The 20,935-nt window shown below is 49.7% G+C and overlaps 2 protein-coding genes and 1 long non-coding RNA gene across 3 annotated transcripts; all 3 read left to right on the top strand.

The window, feature by feature from the left end:
* Positions 1–671: 671 nt before the first annotated feature.
* On the top strand, positions 672–7,121 carry LOC119699143. The gene is made up of 7 exons (XM_038132193.1): positions 672–868; positions 1,371–1,417; positions 2,647–2,868; positions 4,248–4,336; positions 5,295–5,442; positions 6,552–6,713; positions 7,060–7,121. Exons 1-7 carry the CDS (start codon positions 672–674, stop codon positions 7,119–7,121), a joined length of 927 nt encoding a protein of 308 aa, XP_037988121.1.
* Positions 7,122–7,471: 350 nt separating this feature from the next.
* LOC119698720 lies at positions 7,472–10,147 on the top strand. Its single transcript, XR_005256213.1, has 3 exons — positions 7,472–7,570; positions 9,201–9,306; positions 10,049–10,147. It is a non-coding gene; the product is annotated as an uncharacterized LOC119698720 (long non-coding RNA).
* Positions 10,148–10,168: 21 nt separating this feature from the next.
* Positions 10,169–18,861, top strand: LOC119699142 (TOG array regulator of axonemal microtubules protein 2-like). The gene is made up of 8 exons (XM_038132190.1): positions 10,169–10,284; positions 10,685–10,837; positions 11,993–12,110; positions 13,068–13,171; positions 14,526–14,730; positions 15,920–16,136; positions 17,285–17,371; positions 18,561–18,861. Exons 1-8 carry the CDS (start codon positions 10,169–10,171, stop codon positions 18,794–18,796), a joined length of 1,236 nt encoding a protein of 411 aa, XP_037988118.1. The 3' UTR covers positions 18,797–18,861.
* The last annotated feature ends 2,074 nt before the right edge of the window (positions 18,862–20,935 follow it).

Raw genomic sequence — 20,935 nt, 5'->3', positions numbered from 1 at the left:
AGAAATGATGGGATACTAAGCTGGGGTGTGCATCTGCCCCTGCTGCCTCCTCCTCCCTTCATGGGGGCATGGGGGCCCTGGAGCAAGTGGGGCAGGCAGAGAGCTTGCAGAGAGCAGCAGGGCAGGGAGCTGTGCTGAACTTCCTCAGTGCCAGTGAGCATGAGGTGATGGATGTGTGGGAGCTGGAGAGCAGTGAGCATCCCGAGAGCTCAGCAGCATCTGGGCTCCAAGGCTGCTGGGGGAACTGTAGGAGGAAGGGCAGCAGCAGAAGAAATGAGGGGCTTGAGCAAAGCAGGGGTTGACATCCCTTAGAATGGCTTTGTGGGGACATGGCTGGAGATGAGCCCTGGCTGTGAGGCACCTTAGGGTCAGGGAGAGAACAGTGATCTCAAGCCACTGCCATGCCATCCAGAAGGCCAGTGGAGGCAGTGGCGCCCCAGAACATCTTGATGTCAAACATGTGGATGCCAGTAGGGAATGCAGCCACACTTGCAGAGGATTGAGCAGTAGGGGAGAGGTTTCAAATGTGTGCCATGGTCTCTCCCTAACCAGTTCCCTTACTATTCCCCAATCTTTACCAATCTTCTCCATCAGTTTGACTTGTTTATTCCTGCCAGGTCCCAGCTGAGGGCATATCTAAATGTCTTGAGGCATCAAATGGGCAAGGGTGCATGATTGATCGGACCACTGTGTTCTACTCTTTCCAGGCTTCCTTCCTGTATTCCAGTGGTGGGGAAATGAAGAAGGCGTCACTGGGACTGCCTTTGATCCCCCCAATACGCAAGGCAGGAAGTCTCCCTGTTGGCAGTGCTGCGGGCTCACCGTGCAGCTCTCCCCGGCTGGATTTCCAGGAGTCCCGGGAGATGAGGTAAGCCAAGGGGTCTGCTGCTCCAGTGTGTGCTGTTCACCTCACTCTTCCCATCTTGTATGGTGATTTTGCACAGTCAGCTGTCCCATGTATTTAGGCAAAACCTCTGTGTATTCAGCATGTGGCCCATCAATGATGATCCAGCACAATGTCAAACCCAAGAGCAATGGCCCAAGAGCAGAGGTGGTGGTGGGGAAGAGGTGGCAGGACTTCAAAACATCTCAGGATGGGTTCTCTGAGACTTGACTATTATTTCAGCCTGAGCTGAAATAATATTTCAGGCTATTATTTCAGCCAGAGCTTGGCCAGCTCTCTGTGACTCCAGCAACTGAAAGCTGAAGAACAATTAATCAGCTCTGCATGCTGTTGGGTTTATGTGTTGCATTTCATCCTTCCATCAGAGTGACCATGCTAGGAAGGTTTTCCTCCTTTCATGGTACGGCCATTCCCTCCTTTTTCTTTCTGCCTCCTGATATGTTCTTTTGTCCTCCATTTTCTCCAGGCCAAGATCCAGCAGCACTAGCCAAGAGAAGACCTCTGAACATGCAGGTATATAGAGGGCATTTCTGACTGAAAATGATCTTTCTTGTCTTGACTCAGAGGTGACAATTGGGAAGCTTGGTTAAAACGCAATCTTTTGAAAATTTCTTTAAATTCATTTCAATTCGTTGATGGCCTCAGTGGACTCTCAGTGTAATGATAGGAAAGATGAGACTTAAAAACAATTCTGCTGATTCAGAAAAAGAGGTCAGTTCGCCTGGTCCATTTGCTCAAGGTTATTTCTGCCAAATCTTGGATATGTCTCCCTTGGAATGACTCCTTAATTGCGATATGCTGCTGGAATGCTTAATGCAGCTAGGGAGAAGTCTTACTCAGTAAGTAAGGTGAATGACTTATGTCATTCGTCCTTTCCTGTCTTACTTTTATTACTGACCCGTGCATTCTGCAGGGTGAAAGAATCCAGTTTTGAGACAGGCATTCCTCTCATAGTGCTTGGCTGCCACATGATTTTATTCCCTGTGAAGCCGTGTTGGGAATTAGTTCTCTTAGTTCAAGTAGCTCTGTTGGGGAGTCTTTCAGAATGACCGGCCATCAGCTATTGCCATTAAGGACATTTGGAACTGTCAGTATTAGCAAGGTCAGCATTGTTTTGAGATAGGTCTTGTTTGTTTGGGTTTGGGTGTCTCTGCTGAAAGGAAAGCAGAGAATAAAGCCCTGGAACAAGTAAGTAGAGCAAAAGTGGAACATTTGGATGAGCACTTTGTGCCCTACAAACACAGGCTCACTGAATATTGGGCACATCTAATGGGGAAAGCAAAGCTGCTTTTGTGTCTAACATGTGGTGCCATAGTTTGTGTCCCAGAAGTTCCTTTGTTGGAAAGAGTAATATAAAGAATCCCCCAAACTGCAAAACCCGACCTAGAATTGAGAGGGAAATACGAAAAGGAAGGCCTTGAAAACTACTTTTGAAAACAATTACTTCCTTGCCAGAGTCAGACTCTAGAGAGCACTGTAATTCCCAACTGTTTGGAAGAAAAAGATCCTGTAGTAGTGGGGAGGCAACGGGCACCACATGAATTAGTAGAGCCCTTCTCTCTTGGCTTGCCAGCTCCATATTGTTCAGAGAAATTCAACTGATGCTAGTTTCATGAAAAATAAACAACCAAGCAATCTTTTCAGTAACTAAAACACACTTTGAATTCCTCACCCATTAGAAGGGCTGATTCTAAAGGCGTGCATTCAATTAACTCACTTCTTCTCTTGGACCTGGTCGACAGCTTCTTCTGAATCTACAACAGAAACGCAGAGAAAGAAGGAAAAGAGCTCTCAGTGTAAGTCAGGACCTGGGATGCCTCTGTTCCCAAGGGAACTCACGGACCCCTTCGGCTTGGAGATTCAAGTGCCGGACCCTGGCCTTGGGAATGGAGGTCTCAGCTCCCAGCCGGCTCAGGGGGCCTTGGCCCAGGAGCCCCAGGAGCATGGCTCAGCCTCACAAAAAGGTAAGGCGGGAGCTGGGCCCACTCTCTGTTGGGAGGAAGGGTCTTGTGGCTGCCCAGAGAGGCTGTGCACATTGGCAGGGAAGAGTTGTGCCCTGCATGTGTCCCCTGCAAGGAGCTGTGCTGCTGCCAGTGCCCCGTGCAGCTGTAGGGCTGCTCAGCTGTGGGGCAGGGAGAGGAGCAGGAGGGTGCATGTGCAGCTGAGGCATTCCTGGAGAGCACAGGGCTCTGGGCTCCCTGCTGTCCCAGGGCAGCCCAGAGGCCAGGCTGTTCCTGTGGGAGCTCTGGGGAAGTGGCTCAGGGTTTTCTCCTGGCCTGCCTCAAGTGTCTGCCAGCAGGAGCATGTTTCCCTGTGCAGCTATTTAAAAGTTTCCAGGAAATGTGTCCCATGAAATATGGAGCTTGAGATGCTTTAGGTTTGCGTTGCAGCCTCTGTTACATTTTGCGTGTCCATTTTGCAGACCTGGCTGTCTACCATGGTGCCAAGGAGGTTACCCTGGGATCTCTACTTTCCCTGCCATCTCCCCAGATGCTCCTACCTTCCAAGGCCTTGCCTTCTGTCCAGAATTGCTCTTCTTCCTCAAATCCCATATCTTACTCTTCTTTATTACTAACTGGCCATTCTGCAGGGGCAAAGAATCCGGATTTACGAAGTTGTTTTTTTCTACTTTGCTGCTACATGATTGAATCCTCCGTGAAGCTGTTGTACAGAATGATTAGTTCTCAGAATTTGAACAGCTCTGTTGGAGACTATTCCAGAATGAGCTCCATTGTCCTAGTTGCATTAAGAAAATCAACCAGTAGTCAGGCTGGCCCGAAAGTGGCCCAGTCTCATGCAGTTTAGAAGGAAAATCCTTGGGGAAAATGAATTCTCTAGTGTCAAGAAGACAATTCACATTTGGGTATCACTCCGGCAACCCGAGGCTTTTCTTTGAATGTCCTCTAAAATATTCCAACCGAGAAGAAAAGGCTGCTCTAAATGCATCCAGGTATTAGAACCCGGGACTTCTTTTAGGAACCGGAAAGAAGACGTTTACTAAAATCAGCATGAATAAGGGCAGAGAAGAATCACTGTCAAGATCAATCTCCATCTCTGTCCTTCTCTATCAGACACAGAGACTGTCTCCAGCATGCAGGGGCTGAGGCCTTTGTCATGCAGCAGGTTTCAGTCTGCTGGCCAACAGAGTAATGTCATGTCTGCTGCCAGTAGCCCATCCCCTGGGAGAGGGTCTAGGCATTGTACCTTGCTGCTCTCAATCCCAATCTCTGTGTCTTAGGAGAGCTCTGCAATCTGGAACCTGTCTTGCCTGTTGCGCAGCATGGCATTTTTGGGGGCTTGAAGTCTGCCAGAGATTTATAGGAACCTTTGCTTCCATTCCCAGGCCTCCCACTGAGCCAGGCCAAGGAGACAGACCATCCCAGCAGTGCTGGTCTTACGAGGGACAAAGAGCTGAGGGCCAGCTCTGCAAAGGTAAGGGCTAAGGACAGGGATGAGCAGACTACCTTGCCAGTGGCTGTTTAGTGCTGGGCCCAAAATGTCCCTGAAAATCATCATCTTCCATTCCTTGGGGAATTGGGGTTCTCTTGGGAATATATTTGAAAGCTACAGGGCAATTGCTTGGCCATTTCCAGTGGTGCCAAGGTCACTGGCTTGGAGATGTTGCTAAGGTGATGCCAGAAGCATTCTAGAAGTGCAAAGGCTGTTTTAGACAAGTTCTCAATGGCAGAGCAAGCTTCACATCAGTGAAGGTGGGCAAAGTGCATCCTTGGCAGCAGAGAAGCAAAGATTCTAATGTTGAGTGTAAGCAAGGCTGCCAAATAAAATGGGAGACTTTGATTGTTCCTGGTTACCCTTGTGGCTGTATCTCACAGGCCTCTCATTCTCAAGTTTTCTGCTCATGAATATCAATGCTTTTGCAAGTTGTTTTCACGGGACTCCTCCTTTTGCTCTGCTGGTCTCAGAGACCAAGTCCTTCAGAGCTGAGTCCTTCAGAAGGCAGGAAGTGAGAAACAGCTGCAATTCCTGGCCATCAGTGCCAGCAATGAGCAACAGCTCATTAGCCCTCCTTGCTGGCTGTTGCACATGGTTTTCATTCTCCTGCCATGGCCTGTAGGAACTGAACTGCCTGCTCACTGTCATGTGAGCTCTTCATCTGTCTTGGAGCACTCCTATGAGTTTCATGCTTCAAGCAGGGCTTCCTGACATAGGCTGCGGTTGCAGTAGTGGAAGGTTGTGGCAGTCAGTGTCCCACCCCACTGTGTGTAATTGCCAAGGTGAGGATGGGAGACATTCCTCTGAAACTATTGGAATGTCTATGGAGCTGCATGGAAGCCTGTGGCACTCTGTGGACTCTGTGCTGCTGGTGAGATGTTGTGTGTGGTTTGTGTGTCTGTGCTTACAGTCTGTGCTGTATTTCCATTGCACCTAGGTGCGTGGTACATTGTGCAAGTTGGCTCCAAAGAGCTCAGCGTGGAAGGAAATGGAGCTTTTGGTAAAAGAGCTGAAGAGGAGACAAAAGGAAACATCCTTGAAGCTTCCCCCAGAGACAGTTGAGCCTGGGGATGCAGCTGAAGCAAGTAAGTGGTGGCTACACTTGTGGTGGTCCTTCTTGACCACTTGCTTGCCCTTTGCACAATGTTGCAATCAGACTGGGGGGCTGTTCCGCTTGCACCTGAGTGGAAGCTTGCGCTAGGATTTAATTCTGTTTCCTAAAGAAAAATACAGAGGCATGAAGTGTCTTGCCAATGGCCTCACTGAGTCAGTAAGAGAATATTAGCTTCCCAACTTTACCTCGAAAGTCTTTCAGAGTAGAAAACTCTGTCTTGCAAAGTACACTGGGGCTTCAGACTCTCTCCTGGAGAGCAGCCTCCAGGGAAGGTGAGGCCAAAAGAATGCTTTTCAACCGGGGTGCAACCTGGAAGAAACAAAATTCACGTCCTTTTGATGAAGACTCCAGAGATCCTTCTCCTGCTGCTCCCTGCTGAGGAGCTGGCGCTGTAGAGCTGTGCTGAAGCCCCAGCCAGTGCTTGTGTTGTAGCCCCAGGAGCAAGCAGCGTTCCCGACTGCATCCCGGCTGAGGGGCTCTGGCTGCAGGGCTGTGAGCACTGCCCGAGGGCGGCAGCAGGGCCCTCAGGGGGCAGCGCTCAGCCTGAGGGCATCACGCAAGGTGATCTGCACTTTCTTCTGGTAACTTTCCCTGCCAGCCTGTGGAACAGGAGAACAAAAGCAAAGCAGTACTGGGTTTTTCTTGTTTCTTAGGAAAAACATCACTGCAGTTTGCTTTTAAGCTAGAAGAGGGTAGATTTAGATTAGATATTAGGGAGAATTTGTTTTTAAAGGAAAGGGATGAAAAGCTGTCCAGATTTGCCCAGAGAAGCTGCTGTTGGGCTATCCTTGAAGGTGTTCAAGGCCAGCTTACATGGGGTTCTGAGGAACCTGATCTAGATGAAGATGTTCCTGCTCACAGGGGTTGGACTAGATGGTGGTTAGAGGTGCCTTCCAACCCCAGCTTTTCTAGGATTCTGTGATTCTGTGATCACTATCCCATGTTAGTTTGCCATTGTTATACTTGAAGATCTTTGGGATAACAAAGAGATGTTACTCAGCTCCAGCAACTTTTCTGGCCCTTTCCATCGTCACCCTGTCCAGCACCCTCCACTGACAAGCTTCTCTTTGGTCCCTGCAGCCTTTAGCCTCCCACCTGTCACTGGCACAGCTCCTAGTGTGCAGAGAAAACACCCTGGTAGTGCCATGAAGAAAACGGTCGTGAGAAAGCAGGACAACGTGCCACTGCTGCCCAGTACGCCCACCCTCCCTGGGGATGACAGCTTCCCACGCAACTCTTCAGGTAAGCCTGCCCTGTGGCAGCTTTTTCCTGCAGGGGTTTGTCTTTGCACAAGGGGCACAAACTGCCTCCTGCCTCAGGCAGCACAGCTGGCATCTTGGGTCCATGGTCTGTCCTGAAAGTGAGCAGCAAATCTACTTTGGAGTTACTCCAGCTAGATAGTCTAGAGCATTTGAAGTCAATGGAAACAGAGGTCATGAGTGAAGGGTCAGGTGTGGCTGTTCCCTGGTCCTTGCTCCATGGGGATTGAGCTGGGCCCAGCAGGGTGGGTTGTTCAGGCTTGGCTTGGTGCTGTTGCGAGGCAGCTGCAGGTCTTTCCTCAGGGGCTGCAGAGTGCCCCTGTCCTCAGGGCTGGGAGAAATCCGGGTGCTGAGACAAGAGAGGCACCTGAGAGGTTCCCTCCTGGGGTAGCCAGTCCTGCTGTCGGCACTGTCGGGCAGGGAGGGGGAGCTCTGCGGCCTCAGGAAGCTGCCGCTGGCTGTGGCAGCTGTGGCACTTGGGAACTGGCGCTGTGAGGGCAATTGTCAGGTTTAGCCTGGAGCTGTGCCCAGCTGGGGGAGGCTGGGAGCAAGCAAGGAGCCCCAGGAGCCAGACAGCAGGGAAGTCTCTGAGCCAGTGGCAGTGTGTGCCACATGGAGCCCTGGCTGGGAGATGGGGCTGCAGGCCGCTCCATGGCGGGGTGCCTTGCCCGCGGCTGCAGCGCCCATGGCCGACCCTCTCCTTACAGTGACCTCGCAGTCGGCCACTGGTGCCAGGCGCCGAGAGGAGCCGCTGCGTGGGCACAGGCAGAAGGACAGAGCCTTTTCAAACCCACAGCAGTCCTTGCAGGAGGCACTCAGCATGCTCAGCAGCGATGACTGGTAAGAAAGGCCCCGTTCCCTCCGTGTCCCTCTCAGCGTTCAGGTCTGTTAGAAGCGTGTCTTGCTAGTGCCTCTGAGCCCCGAGAGCCCAGAGGGCCAAAGGGCTCTGGGGAAACCACTGCAGAGCCGTGAAAGCATAAAGATTGGAGAGCAGCCTTTGCTTGGCCTTGCTGTGCAGCAGTGCTGCAGCTGCAGCAGGTCCCTGCTGTTTCCTTGCTTTGCCTGCTGCTCCATGGAGCTGCAAAGGAAATGTTGAGGGAGGAGAGAAAGCTGTGGGCCGAGATGATTTGCTGGCTGAAGGCAGAAGCGGGATGGCAGCAGTTTTGAGTGTTGAGATTTGGGTGCCTTGGGCCACTGGCCCAGTGGGACTGAGTAAGATTCCTTCCTGCTGACAGCAATGGCAGGGACTCCTGCATGCGAGTCCCAGAAGCAGCTCCAGGGAGCTCCTCTTTTTGACAAATGGACTGAGTTGTGCATTTTCAAGTCCCTCAGCATGCCATTACTCCTGATGGGCTCATGGCAGAAGAGAAGGGAAAAGAAATCAAATCCTCTAGGAATCTTGCATTTTGGGAATTCAACTTTTCCTTCTCATTGCTTCATATGGGCCTGAGATGTTTTGTCAACACTCACAATGTGTCCCAAAATTCTACACAGACAGAAGTAGGCCCAGAAGTGATAACCCTGCAAATGTTAGGTGATATTGGTTGTCTTTTTGATGTCTGGGTTAGCATCCACTCCCTGGTGGCTGCTTCATTCTCACAGGGATAAGCATGAAAAATTGGCCATGATGCATTTCCTTTGCTTTGCCCTTTGTCTTCTGCTTTCTCTTCCCCATTTCTCTTGGTGCCCTGTGAGGTGCAGAGAGCTTCTGCAGGTGTGGGGGGTCCTGATGACACTCGGGGGTGCCCGTGGGATCGGCCACCAGCCCTGTGCTGCAGCCCTGATGCCTCACATACCTTCCTGAGGCTGAGGGCCGGCACAAAGCAAGTGCTGAGAGAGGGAGTTGTTTGCAACTTTTAAGTAACGTGTTGCTGTTGTGAGGGTTGTTTTAGGTAGGAGTGTTCTGGGGAAAGCCAGAGTTTCAACAGTTTTTGCCCAGGTGTGGAATCTTAATCTTCTGGGACACATCCTGCTGCCTTTTTGGGGAATGTGTGAGGTGGAGTGGAGTGGGTGACACACAGGTGTAGATTGTAGAATGGAATCACTCAGCTCCAGAGTGGCAGTGCAGAGTCTCAGTGCTGAACTGCCTGCTGGGGCTGACAAAGGAGGAAAATGTCCCAGTAACAGCCCAATGGGATGTGTCTCAGGGACAGGTCCAGGGAGGTGACAAGAAACAGCAGCATGGCCGGGCCTCACAGCTTCTAGGAAGCCGTGACTGAGGGACTTAATACCAGAGATTTTCAGAAAGGCCCCAAATGAAGACTCTGAAAGCCCCCTATTTGCCTTGTGGGTTTGTGTATGCTTTTGAGAGACACAGCACCCTGTGGCAATGTGTTCCACGATTTTATCACGTACTCCTTGAAAAGCACCTCCCATGGTTTGACTGAGCTGCCAGCCTGGTCATTTCAGAGGGTGCTGCCTAATTCTTGGGTAGAGAGAAAAATCAATCTTTGTGGCACTTGCCTTTCAGGGAACAGAAGAAGAAGGGACTCTTAAACATCACACACCTGGCTGAGTCCCATTCCGAAGTCCTGCTTTGTCGGCTTCGTGAGATTTGCTTGGCAGTTACCAGCGAGGTGAGAACATTGCTCTGAATTGTGCCCCATACTTCATGCCCGGCTTGTAGAGTGGATATGTGCTTGTTCATCTCCATGTGTGCTCAGGGACTGCCTTCATTTCTGGTTTTAGACCTTCTATTTCTAATGTCTCTCAGCTATCTGCAGGATCTGTGTGTACGTGCAGCTGTATTTACTGGCAGGTGGCGTATCTGACACTTGTCTTTGACTGTGGTGCCATTATAATGCAGGACAGAAACGGAGACACTAATGACCTTGTATGCCAGGGTCCCAGTCTCTGCCCAAGCTGTAATTGAACACTGCAAATGAGTCTGTAGACCTGAGCCTGTGTTTTCTGTTTCCTGTCTGAGTGCTTCAACTACAGGTGTTGCTTTTTGGAACAGGAGTACCTGAGTGATTTATTTTTCTGACTTGTGCTTTATGGTTTGAAAGCATCCCTTGCTTTAATTTGCTTCTTTGTTTTTCAAATCAAAGGGCCTAAAATCAAAGCAGTTGACATTCTAGAGAGTTTAGGTAGAACACTTGAGTGAAACATTTTTTTTCCGCCTGCAGTAAGCAGGTGTGGGGCCAGAAATTGGTGCCAGAGTAAATGCCTTTCTGTGCTTGGGCTCTTCTGCTCTTCCAGTGCTTTTCTGTTCCTCTCTACACAGTGGGACCTGTTGTGATTTCCTGGGAGTTTTGTCTAAGGAAACTGGTTTTCCTTGCAAGGTGATTCTTATGTTTCCCCTCATGACTTCCCCAGGTGACCAACCTGCGGTCCAAGGTGTCGTGCTCTGCAATTGTCACTCTGGGAGATCTCTTTGCCATCTTGAGGAAGGACATGGACTCCGAGGCGGATGAGGTTGCTGCGGTCCTTCTCCACATGGTCTGGAACTCCCCAGAGTTTATTCAGAAGGCAGCCTGTCAGAGCCTGGGGATGATGGTCGAGAACGTGACTCCTGCACGAGCAATGACTGTTCTCATGGACAGGGGAGTCAAGTAGGTTCTTCTTCTTTTAGTGATATTCTTCAGCTTCCAGTGTGTGGGCAGGGGAAGGGATGAGAGAGAGAATGGGAATGCTGGGAGGGAAGGGTCCTGTATCCTGCCTCTTCTGTGGATTCAGTGACTTGATTCTCCCATCAACCTCATTTCTTTCCCCTTGTCACCTATTGCTGCCCTCCTGCAGCCCATTAGGTGACAGAATCACAGAACTGTAGAATATGGGGAGTTGGAAGGGGCCCGTGAGGACCATGGAGTCCAGCTCCTGGCCTTGCACAGAACGACCCAAGGGTCACGCCGTGTGTCTGAGATTGTTGTCCAAATGCTTCTTCTCTGGCCAAGGCCTGTGCTGCTGCTGCTCCTTCTCCCTGTGCCCCAGGGTTTGCTCTCTTCTTCCCAGGAGCCGCTACGTGCAGGTGCGGAAGTGTGCGGCCGAACTGCTCCTGTCCTTGATGGAGAAAATGGGAGTCACGAAGCTTGCAGGCACACCCAAGGCTGAGAGGCTGGCAGAGGTGGCAGGGACGCTTGCTCAGGACTGTCACAAGGACACAAGGTAATGAGCTTCATTTCACCTCCAAAACCAGGAGAACCCTTTTGTGTTTGGCTTGAAAGGTAAAACCACACAAGAGTGGAAACTCAAGGAAATAAGAAGTGACCTCACTGTGTGGATAAGGGTTATCAAATCATGGAATATGCTGAGCTGGAAGGGACCCATGCGGGTCATCAAGTCCAGCTCCTGGCCATGTGCAGGAGAGCCCAAGAGTCACTCCACGTGCCTGAGAGCATTGTGCAAACGCTTCTTGAGCTCCGTCAGGCTTGGTGCTGTGACCGCTGCTCTGGGTTGCCTGGGGAAATGACTGCACTGGGTAACCTGAGGCTGGCCAGCAAGAAGGAGCATTGCCAATTTCCTGTGACTCGAAGGATTCTTTCCTGAGATCCAAAGAGCTCCGATTAGCCAGTCCAACAGTTTGGATTGGCCTTGGGTGCACAGGAGAAAGCCAAAGTGCTGGCTAATGTCCACCACTGCAGGATCCCAAGCATCTATTTCACATTAACTGAAGATTTGCCTAGAAATATCTCCGAGGCCTTTAGGCAACACCTTCAGTCTTTCTAAACCTCTTCTGCAGATTTCTAGAATGCTGTTTTCTGTGGCTCAGTGACCTCTAACTTTCTTCTTGAAGAAAGCCGTGGTTTCCTCGTGGCAAAATCCCCCCAAACCACCAAAATCCCCTTCCTTTGATGATGAAATTCCCATTAATAGCTGCCAAGAACACCAGAACAACCAGCTGCCCCTGTGCATACATGTAGTATAGAATAATCAAAAGCAAGCATGAGGTGTTTATTCCTGGCTTTCCTGCCAGTTAAAGAAAGGTGAATTACTGTGCAGTGGCAGTAGGACACAGCTAGTAGGCTCTGACAACAAAGCAGATGCGTTCTGCTTGTTCTCTGGGATCCTTTGATCCCACAGAAGCACACCCCAAACTTCAGTAGTGAAATGGTATTTTTGTCTTGCCCCACATTTTCCTCTTGCCTCTTGTGTTCAGCTGACAGCACTGTGCAGTGTCAAGTGAGGTAAATCTCCTTCTTTGCTGAGTAGGCAATGCCTTCTCCTGCAAGGATTGCTCCTGATGAGTTTAAGGCATCTGCCTCTCCTGTTAACACTCTTCCTTTGTTCACTTTTCTTTTGTTTCCTTCCTCCCTTCCTTAGGCATTATGGACAGGAGATGGTGAAGATGTTACTAACCCATCAAAAATTTAAAAAGCTTCTGGAACAAGCTCTTTCCACACATGACCTGGAAGATATCCTGAGAAGAATTAAGAAGAAAGTAAGTGCTTGGCAGGAGAAATAGCTCCTTTGTGCAAGTATTGGCACTGCTAATAGGAGATCAAACATGCCCAATGGCTCTTTATCTCATTCCTCCTCTGCTGAATCATTTGGCTCCTGGGAATGAGCTGTTAATCCTCAGCCTGCTCATCTGCAGACCACAGAGGAACTGATATTATTAGGGGAAAAGTGGGGTTTTGAATACCTTGAATATGGGTCACAAAGAGGAAAGGGAAAGAGGAGCAAATGGGTTTACACTCACGTGTCAGGCCTCCCCAACACTCTCCCTACTCTGCCCCCAGTAAAGCAATTAAGTGACAATAGTGCTCCTGAAGATAACAGAGTCTTTGCAAAAGAGACTGGAAGTAGTAATGCCAAGGGAATGTCCCAATATACAAAACATGTCCAGGTCAATCCTAGTTACTACAATTACTGTCTGTCTTTTGGCAATACTGCCCTGCTGTCAAGCCCTGTGGAGCTGGAAGAAGCTTGGTGAATTCAGCAGCATCCAGTGGAAAATCATTTGTTTGGGGGGGATATTGTTCTTTTTATTTACATTACAGAAGGGAGTGTGTCTTTGTGCAGGAGCAGGGAGAGTAAGCGCTGAACCAAGTCAACTTCCAACACAATGGGCCAACCCCCAGAGAGTCCAATTTTTTCTGGTGCTTCCTTTAAGACCACTCCTTGCCTATCATTTTGCATTATTCCTATTTATGCTCAAGATGAATGAATTTGGGATTTTAGACTGCTGCTCAGTATGGTAGCAGCCATAACCTGCCTTGGACTATTGAAAACAAAGAGCTGGCATCACTGAATCTGTGGTCTGTTTCTTTCTGTAAGTTAGGAAATGTTTCCCTAAGCCTTGGTAGCAATGATCCTGGTTCTGACTTGTGTTTCAAAGATGGAATTTTCTATTTTATATTCTAAAGATTAATGGGGTTTCTTTATGTCTTTGTAGGGGATGGAAAGCCAGAAGGGTGAACGCCCACCTGTCAAGGAGGCGGTGGAGGAGAGGAACGATGGCCCGAAGGAGCCCCAGGCCACATTGCCTTCAAGCAAACGGTACTGAGCACTTTTGTCAGATGTGACCAAGCACAGACAAGCTTTACATGCCTCTTCCTCAGGCAAATCTTTCTGGTGGAGATGACCAGGGCCACAGATTGTTTCCTTTCCCTACAAATGCTCTGGGATAAAAAATGTCTACTTCTGCATAGTGTTGAACACAACTTCTCTGCAGGGCTTTCCACAAAAATTGGGTGACAAAAAGACACCCATTGGTTGCAGCTCAGACGATCCAGTGCAGTGGCAAGGGCAGTGCTGTGGAGGCTAGGAGAGGGCAAAGTCTCTGCTGCCTGACTTGAGACAAGTATATTCAACCAGGGTTTTGTTTTTTTCATCCAAGTGAAGTCAGATGGGTGTTTCAATGCGAAGTCCCAGTCTAGAAGCAAGATGCCATTCCCCAAAGAAGCAGTTCCTATCCATGTGGTTTGGCCTGGCTGATTCATGGTTTTCTTAGCCTCAAACAGTACCAAGTTTGAGTAGTAAGGAGCAAGGCAGTTCCTGAGGCGTTTTGGTCAACAAGGGTCTCAATGTGGACTTTTTGTCTTGGTATTCCTGTCCTTCATATAGTTTGCTTGATGGGCAGCATGTTTGGTTTATTTGCCCCTGTGCTGCAATCAGCATTTAAGACAGGAATATGGTCCTTGCTGTCTCTTCATGCCAGTGGCAGAGCTACTTGCTCCTCTGATAACAGAGGGAATTTATTTAGCTCTGTCATGCTCAGCGGTGGCAGGAAAGTGACCACATGCCTCAGTAGCATGGCTAGCATCTTCCCATGCTCATGGAAGAGACAGGTTGATCCAAGAGGATTAGTGCCAGTGGATTTGTTAAGCTGTGCATCTGGTCTCTAGGGAAGCAAATGAAATGTGAGTGTAGTTCTGGCATGTCTGGCTTCCATTTCAATCCCTGTTACTGATTTTCTGGATCCTTCAGAGATGCCCCTGTTCATCTGCTCAGATGCATCTGAGCTACTTTTCCAGATTGTCATGCCTGGTTGTAGAGACCCTTCTTCAGAGTGATGAGTTTCCTTATAATGATAAGACACACATTTCCCATATGAGGAGGCATTTAAACTTGGAAGTAGTGTCTCTCTTTCCCTACAAAGCAATGTGTGCCTTGGAAGCCATCTGAAGCTAGATCAGATGCATCTTCCCTTGGTTTTCCTGAGGGAGCAGTGGGGAGAATGTTACTTGCAGATTGTCTCCCGTAATGATTGTCATGAAGTCCACGTTGTTTTCAGAGCCTCATCATTTTCTAGCTTGAAATCACCTCATTAGGAAAGCTCCTCAAGATGTCTGGCTGACAATTAACTGAAGGTATTATCAGCAGCAGGTCCTAATTTGGTTTTGTTTTCCAGGGTGAAGTCTGCCACTGCTGGACGCCTCCTACGCCGCCCAAAAGCCCAGGTCACATCACCTGCAGCTGTGAAAGGAAGGGAGGAGCTCCAGAAGCTTTACCATCTCCTGGAAGCCAAGGGGTTTCAGACACGGATGGAAGGAGTGGCACTCCTCCTAGACCTGTGTAAAAGCAGCCCCCGGCTGATCTCCACCAACATTGTCCAAGTACGTAGGGTATCTTCATTGTTCCTTTCCTTTAGCTCCTCTCCCAAGCCTGCAGAAGTAAAGTGAATTCAGTGTGACTTGGCATTACATCCTGTCTGTTTGGGACAGGCTGGTCCCTCTTACCCAGACAAATGTAATTCAGCTCCAGGCTTCAGGACAAGTTATTTCAGTCCAGCTGTATTTGTCTGGCAGGTGCCTATTGCTGCTGTTGATCAGATGATGGCAGAATTTTCTGCTGGTGTAACTGCTGCTGTCTCCTAGTCCCAGTTGAATTATGTGAAGGGAATCCAGCCATTGAAAGCATGGCCATTATTCTCTAGACAAAAAAAAAAAAAGTTTGCATGGGGAAGAGAAGTATCAGGCTGGGTTGGTTTAAGCGCAATGTTTTTAAAAGGATACTGCTGTAAACTCCATCTTGTCTTGCACAGGCACAACTCTGGCTGTGCATTTCCATCCTCAGCCCTATTCCTCTTGGTAAAGATGGTGCTCACCCTTGTTGGGAGGCCTTTTTTCTCTTTGGAAAAGGAAGAAAACAGCTAAGGAGAGACCCACGCTTTCTCCTCCCAGTAGCTGGTTTTCCCCTTTTTTCCAGAATATGGTGCCTGATACTGGGGCTGTCAAGGGACTGAACGTGCTCTAATGAGAGCTGTAGAGCACATTATATTTCAGAAGTCTACCTGTTAGTTAGAGAAATGGTTTGGATTCTGGAAGAGTTGATCAGAGCCCTGCCCTTCTACAGACACAGGTTCTGAGACAGACAAAATAAAATTTAGATCTCCTCCAGCCGCAGTTTTGGCACAATCAGAATTGCCCTCAGTGCTTGAGGCATCTGTCTAGAAAAACGGGCATTGTAAATATCGGCTTCCATACTTTGCAAGCAAAGGTAGACTTTTGAATTAAAAAATGGAATTGATTTCATGATTTTATAGATGGAAAGAAACACCCTAGGAACTATTCTGTCCCCAGCCAAAACTCTTAAAAAGAGATGACAATCTTTCAAGCAGCATCAGGTTGCGCAGCCATTCCAGTGAGTGGCCCACAGGAGAACGGTGAAATTGTGCAAGCTAGGGCTGACCTGACAGAAAGGATCTCTTTCATCTTTTACATTGCTAAGTGCTCATTTCTACATCCCCTCTTCAAACAAGGCCATATTTTAATCCAGCTTTCATGTTCTTTGTTCTCTTCCCAGATTTTTGATCATTTTGTCCTGAGAATATTTGACACTCATAAGAAAGTGAAACAGAAGGCTCTGGACGTGCTGGCAGAAATCATAGGACTCCTGGCAGATGCCCTGAACCCGGTGATGATCCGTTTGGTTGAAGGGATAACAAAGAACCTAAACTCCAAGGATCCCGGGGTTCATGCCGCAGCTGTGAAGGCACTGGACCAATCTGTGGTTCATCTAGGTAAGGCTGAGCCCTGGCATGGACTCTCCTCAACTGTGTCTCTGTCTCTCCAACACAAGAGAAGGCTGAGTGCCTTGGTAGCTGCTGTTGTCTGTGGAACGCTGCAGCTGACCCCCACCAGAAGCTGCGCAGGTGCAGTCCTTATGCACCAGTCCCCAACAGGCTGGAATGTGCAGCAGCATTTCCCAACAGTCCCAGGCACTCTTGGTTCTGTGCCGCTTGTCTGAAGACAAAGCCCTGGACTCAGCTTTGCTACAATTCAGGGGCAAAGGGGCTTTGGAGTTTGCTTGGGCCCCGTGTGACTTCCCAAAAACGAACAGCTGTGCTTTTGGCATGAAGGGACAGCGGCCCATTAGAGCTTCTGCAGAGCAGCCACCTGGAAGGCTCTACATTTTAGGCATTAACTGCCTCTTTTCCACCTGTCTCCTTTGTCTTCTTTTTCCAAAGAGGAACTTAGGATTCACCAAGTTAATTTTGTTCTAACAAACGGGTCTAAATCCAGCTGTCAATGATGCCTTGTTCCACATGTTGTTTTGCATGGGGCAAGATGGCAATAGCAAATAGCTGCCTAGGCAAGGGCTGCTGTAAATTCCTTGGCCACACAGATTGATGTCAGCTCCGAAAATGCCCCACTGGGGGAATACGCCTGAAAAATGGAGTGTTGAAGAGGCAGGTCTTCCGGGGCACTTTCCACTTGCTCCACCTCAGCTGCTCTGTGAAGTCATGAATGGCCTGACTCAGCGCCTTTCTGTGTCCCAAGATGGGCTTCTTCCTTTTTGCTCTGGAATGCAAAACCTTCTAGCTGCTTCCATGTGACTGAACTCTTGAGGTCCCTGGTGGGAAATGTTTTGACATAGCTCCTGGTACAGCAGACAACTTTGGATTTCCAAATGTGAAAGGAGAGCTTTTCTATTGGAATTTTAAACCCTGCCAAGTAGGCTGGAAGGAAGGAAGGAAGGAAGGAAGGAAGGAAGGAAGGAAGGAAGGAAGGAAGGAAGGAAGGAAGGAAGGAAGGAAGGAAAGGATTCAAAAAGGAGCAGAAATTGACTGAATTGTATAAAATGGGGTTGCCCCTGCCGTTTCTCTTCCCACTGTCCTTTCTCCTATGGCCTCAGAAGAGTGAGCAGAAACGTGTGTTTCCCTTGTAGATGAAGTATCACTGATGAAAGAGCTCAGCCACCAATGGAGCCAACTGAGTGGCCAAGCTCTGCTGGATGTCACGGAGCGGATCACAGGTATGGCCTCCCCTTCTAAGCCAAGAGGTCTCTGAGGGAGTATTTCCAGGGAATGCCTGAGAACAGACAGTAGAGGAGCTCCTCCACATCAGGAGGTGCTGAGCTTGTCCCTCCTGCCCAATAGCCAAGGCAGGTGTATTTGGCAGGCTTTCCCGGGCTGCTGCAGAGCTGTGCAGCATCTGAGATGGGGGCAGCGCTCGGCCTCGGGGCTGAGCTCTCCCTGGGGCTCTTCTCAAGTTCCATAGTGACCAAAGTCTTGAATTGCATTTAAACTCAAATGAAGTCCCATTTTAAAATGGGTACCTATACCCCTTTCCTGCTTAGCAGAATTGGTTTGGGGTCCTTTCAGGAGCCTGTGTTTGCTATAGTTCAGTTCCGAAAATGAGCAGAGAGCAGATTCCAGAGACAGTGTGAGAAAACACTCGTGTTCTGGCTAAATTTCAGTCCCCCGTGTAGCCTTCTCTCTCTATGCCCCTATTTCAGTGCACATTGTAAGAAAAAATGCCATTCACACTGGGAGGGGAAATGCCATTCAAATGTGGAGATGCTCAAATGCCAGGGCAATGGTGTCTGGGTAATTCTCTAAGACACCTTGAGGTTTGAAACAGCTCTTGGTTGGAAGCCACAAAAGCATTCAGCCAAAGACAGCAGCTAGCCACTGATGTTTCTCTGCCAGCTGTCAAGCAGCAGCCATCTCTGGTGGGCTGGAGCTTTGAAGGGTGTTCTAATAGTGCCCTTTGCTGTGTGCCACTGAGCAAAGGGAAGAGCCAGATGAGACCTTTGGCCCTTGACTTAAAAACTAGAATGATTCATTTTATTAGAAATCTCTCAATTGCCACACTAGGGTGCATTTTCAAAACTTCCATGTGGGTTTAGACAACTTGTTAATGGAAATAGAAGGCAATTTGATGTTTCATTCATTGTTCATGCGGAAACAAATTGTGAAAAAATTTAGTAAAGGTACAAAGTCTGCCACAGGTACAAGGCTCTGGTTGGAGAAATGAGTCCTGAGGGGTTGGTGGTTGTGTTTCAAGGATGATCAGCTGCTTTGCCCATTGCTGGGTCATGGGGCTCTGTGTGCTATTTCCCTGATCTTGGCCAGAGAGGCTTGCAAGAAACAAAACCAGAGGCAGATCCTTGTTTGCATTGAGGCTGGTGGTTAAGAAGCTGTGTCTCTCTCTGCCGGCAGTGCTTGTGGAATGGGTTTATGCCAGGAGCCCTGAAGTGGTCCAGCGCTACGCCCTGCCCGTGCTCTGGTCCTGCCTGGAGAACAAGGCGCTGCCTGTCCGAAGCGCCAACGTCTGCGCTGTGGTCACCAAACTTGCCTGCGCCCTCTGCGAGGCGATGGGCGCCCAGATAATTACTTGTGCTGCCAGCAAGCCTCCACACGTGCAGGACAACCTCTCCAGCCTTTTGGGCTGGTGAAAGCATCGTGTTCTCCAGAAAGCGGACCAAGTTCTGAGTTGGACACCTCTGGACGTGACATTTTAGCTGTGCCAAAAACGACAATATACAAAGGAAGGGTGTGCATCTGGCCCTGCTCTGATTATCGCCCTTCCTAGTCATGACATGGGAGGCCGTAAGCAATTCCAGACTGTGGAAAAGGTGGAGACCAAGCATGGACCAGCCTCACACAGAGGTAAGCAGCAAGCTGAGGCCACTCTCTTTTGGGAGGAAGGGTCTTGTGGCAGCCCAGAGAGGCTGTGCACATTGGCAGGGAAGAGTTGTGCCCTGCATGTGTCCCCTGCAAGGAGCTGTGCTGCTGCCAGTGCCCCGTGCAGCTGTAGGGCTGCTCAGCTGTGGGGCAGGGAGAGGAGCAGGAGGGTGCATGTGCAGCTGAGGCATTCCTGGAGAGCACAGGGCTCTGGGCTGCCTGCAGTCCCATGGCAGCCCAGAGGCCAGGCTGTTCCTATGGGAGCTCTGGGGAAGTGGCTCAGGGTGTTCCCCAGGCCTGCCTCAAGTTATTGCCAGGAGGAGCATGCTTCCCTGTGCAGCTGTTTAGAAGTTTCCAGGAAGTCTGTCCCATGCAATATGGAGCTTGAGATGCTTTAGGTTTGCATTGCGGGCTCTGATACACTTTGTGTCTTCACTTTGCAGGCCTGACTGGCTACCCTCTTGCCAAGAGGTTTTCCCTGGCAAGTCCCTCCATGCTCCTTCCCTCCAAGCCGCTGCTTCCCATCCAGAGGAGCTCTCCTGCTGCCATGTTAAGTACGATGTTCCACGGAGAGCAGGAGACTGGGAAACCTGGCAGCGGCTGTGATGAGGAGGGTCAAAAGAAAGAGGAGCTCACGTCAGAGGGAAAAGGAATGAGGATACGGAGACCAAGCAATGTCCAGTGGGGTAAATTTTCATTTGATGTGCTATTGGCAGAGCTCTGACACCTCATCCCTGACAGGAACTCACCCTTTCAGTGAAGTTTGAACAAGTCCTGGTTTGGCTCTTTAGCTGGGCCAGAAATGATGGGATACTAAGCATGGGTGTGCATCTGCCCCTGCTGCCTCCAGCCCCATTGGTGGCAATTGGCATGGGAGCCCTGGAGCAAGTGGGGCAGGCAGAGAGCTTACAGAGAGCAGCAGGGCAGGGAGCTGTGCTGAACTTCCTCAATGCCAGTGAGCATGAGGTGATGGATGTGTGGGAGCTGGAGAGCAGCGAGCATCCCGAGAGCTCAGCAGCATCTGGGCTCCAAGGCTGCTGGGGAACTGTAGGAGGGAAGGGCAGCAGCAGAAGAAATGAGGGGCTTGAGCAAAGCAGGGGTTGACATCCCTTAGAATGGCTTTGTGGGGACATGGCTGGAGATGAGCCCTGGCTGTGAGGTACCTTAGGGTCAGGGAGAGATCACTGATCTCAAGCCACTGCCATGCCATCCAGAAGGCCAGTGGAGGCAGGGGCACCCCAGAACATCTTGATGTCAAACATGTGGATGCCAGCTGGGAATGCAGCCCCATGTACAGAGGAGTGAGCAGGAGGGGAGAGGTGTCAAAAGGGTGCCATGGTCTCTTCCTCACCAGTTCCCTTTCTATTCCCCGTCCATAACCAAGCTGCTGCATCAGTTTGACTTTTTGTCAAGGTGCCAGTTATGTACATAGATAATCTTCTTGAGACATCAAATGGGCAAGAGTGCATGATTGATCGGAGTACTGTGTTCTACTCTTTCCAGGCTTCCTTGCCGTATTCCAGTGGTGGGGAAATGAAGAAGGTGTCACTGGGACTGCCTTTGATCCCCTTATTACGCAAAGCAGGAAGTCTCCCTGTTGGCAGTGCAGCGAGGTCTCTGCGCAGCTCTCCCCATCTGGATTTCCAGGAGTCCTGGGAGATGAGGTAAGCCAAGGGGTCTGCTGCTCCAGTGTGTATTGTTCAACCCACCCTTCCCATCTCCTGTGGTGATTTTGCACAGTCAGCTGTCCAAAGCACTTAGGCAAACCTCTGTGTATTCAGCATTTGGCCCATGCAATGTCAAACCCAGCAGCAATGGCCCAAGAGCAGAGGTGGTGGTGGGGAAGAGGAGGCAGGGCTTCAAAGTTCCTCAGGATGGGTTCCCTGCTGGACTTGGCTATTATTTCAGCC

The sequence above is a fragment of the Motacilla alba genome, chromosome 3, assembly GCF_015832195.1.
Source record: "Motacilla alba alba isolate MOTALB_02 chromosome 3, Motacilla_alba_V1.0_pri, whole genome shotgun sequence".
Taxonomy (NCBI): Eukaryota; Metazoa; Chordata; class Aves; order Passeriformes; family Motacillidae; genus Motacilla; species Motacilla alba.
This window is presented reverse-complemented; position numbering and strand designations above follow the sequence as displayed.

Excerpts from the sequence above, each read along its gene's own strand:
- LOC119699142 (XM_038132190.1), top strand. The coding sequence starts at position 10,169 with ATGGTCTGGAACTCCCCAGAGTTTATTCAGAAGGCAGCCTGTCAGAGC. Across the intron at positions 10,838-11,992 it reads GACTGTCACAAGGACACAAG|GCATTATGGACAGGAGATGG; the intron begins GTAATGAGCTTC and ends TCCCTTCCTTAG. Across the intron at positions 14,731-15,919 it reads TCTCCACCAACATTGTCCAA|ATTTTTGATCATTTTGTCCT; the intron begins GTACGTAGGGTA and ends TTCTCTTCCCAG.
- LOC119699143 (XM_038132193.1), top strand. The coding sequence starts at position 672 with ATGATTGATCGGACCACTGTGTTCTACTCTTTCCAGGCTTCCTTCCTG. Across the intron at positions 1,418-2,646 it reads GAAGACCTCTGAACATGCAG|CTTCTTCTGAATCTACAACA; the intron begins GTATATAGAGGG and ends CCTGGTCGACAG. Across the intron at positions 4,337-5,294 it reads TGAGGGCCAGCTCTGCAAAG|GTGCGTGGTACATTGTGCAA; the intron begins GTAAGGGCTAAG and ends CATTGCACCTAG.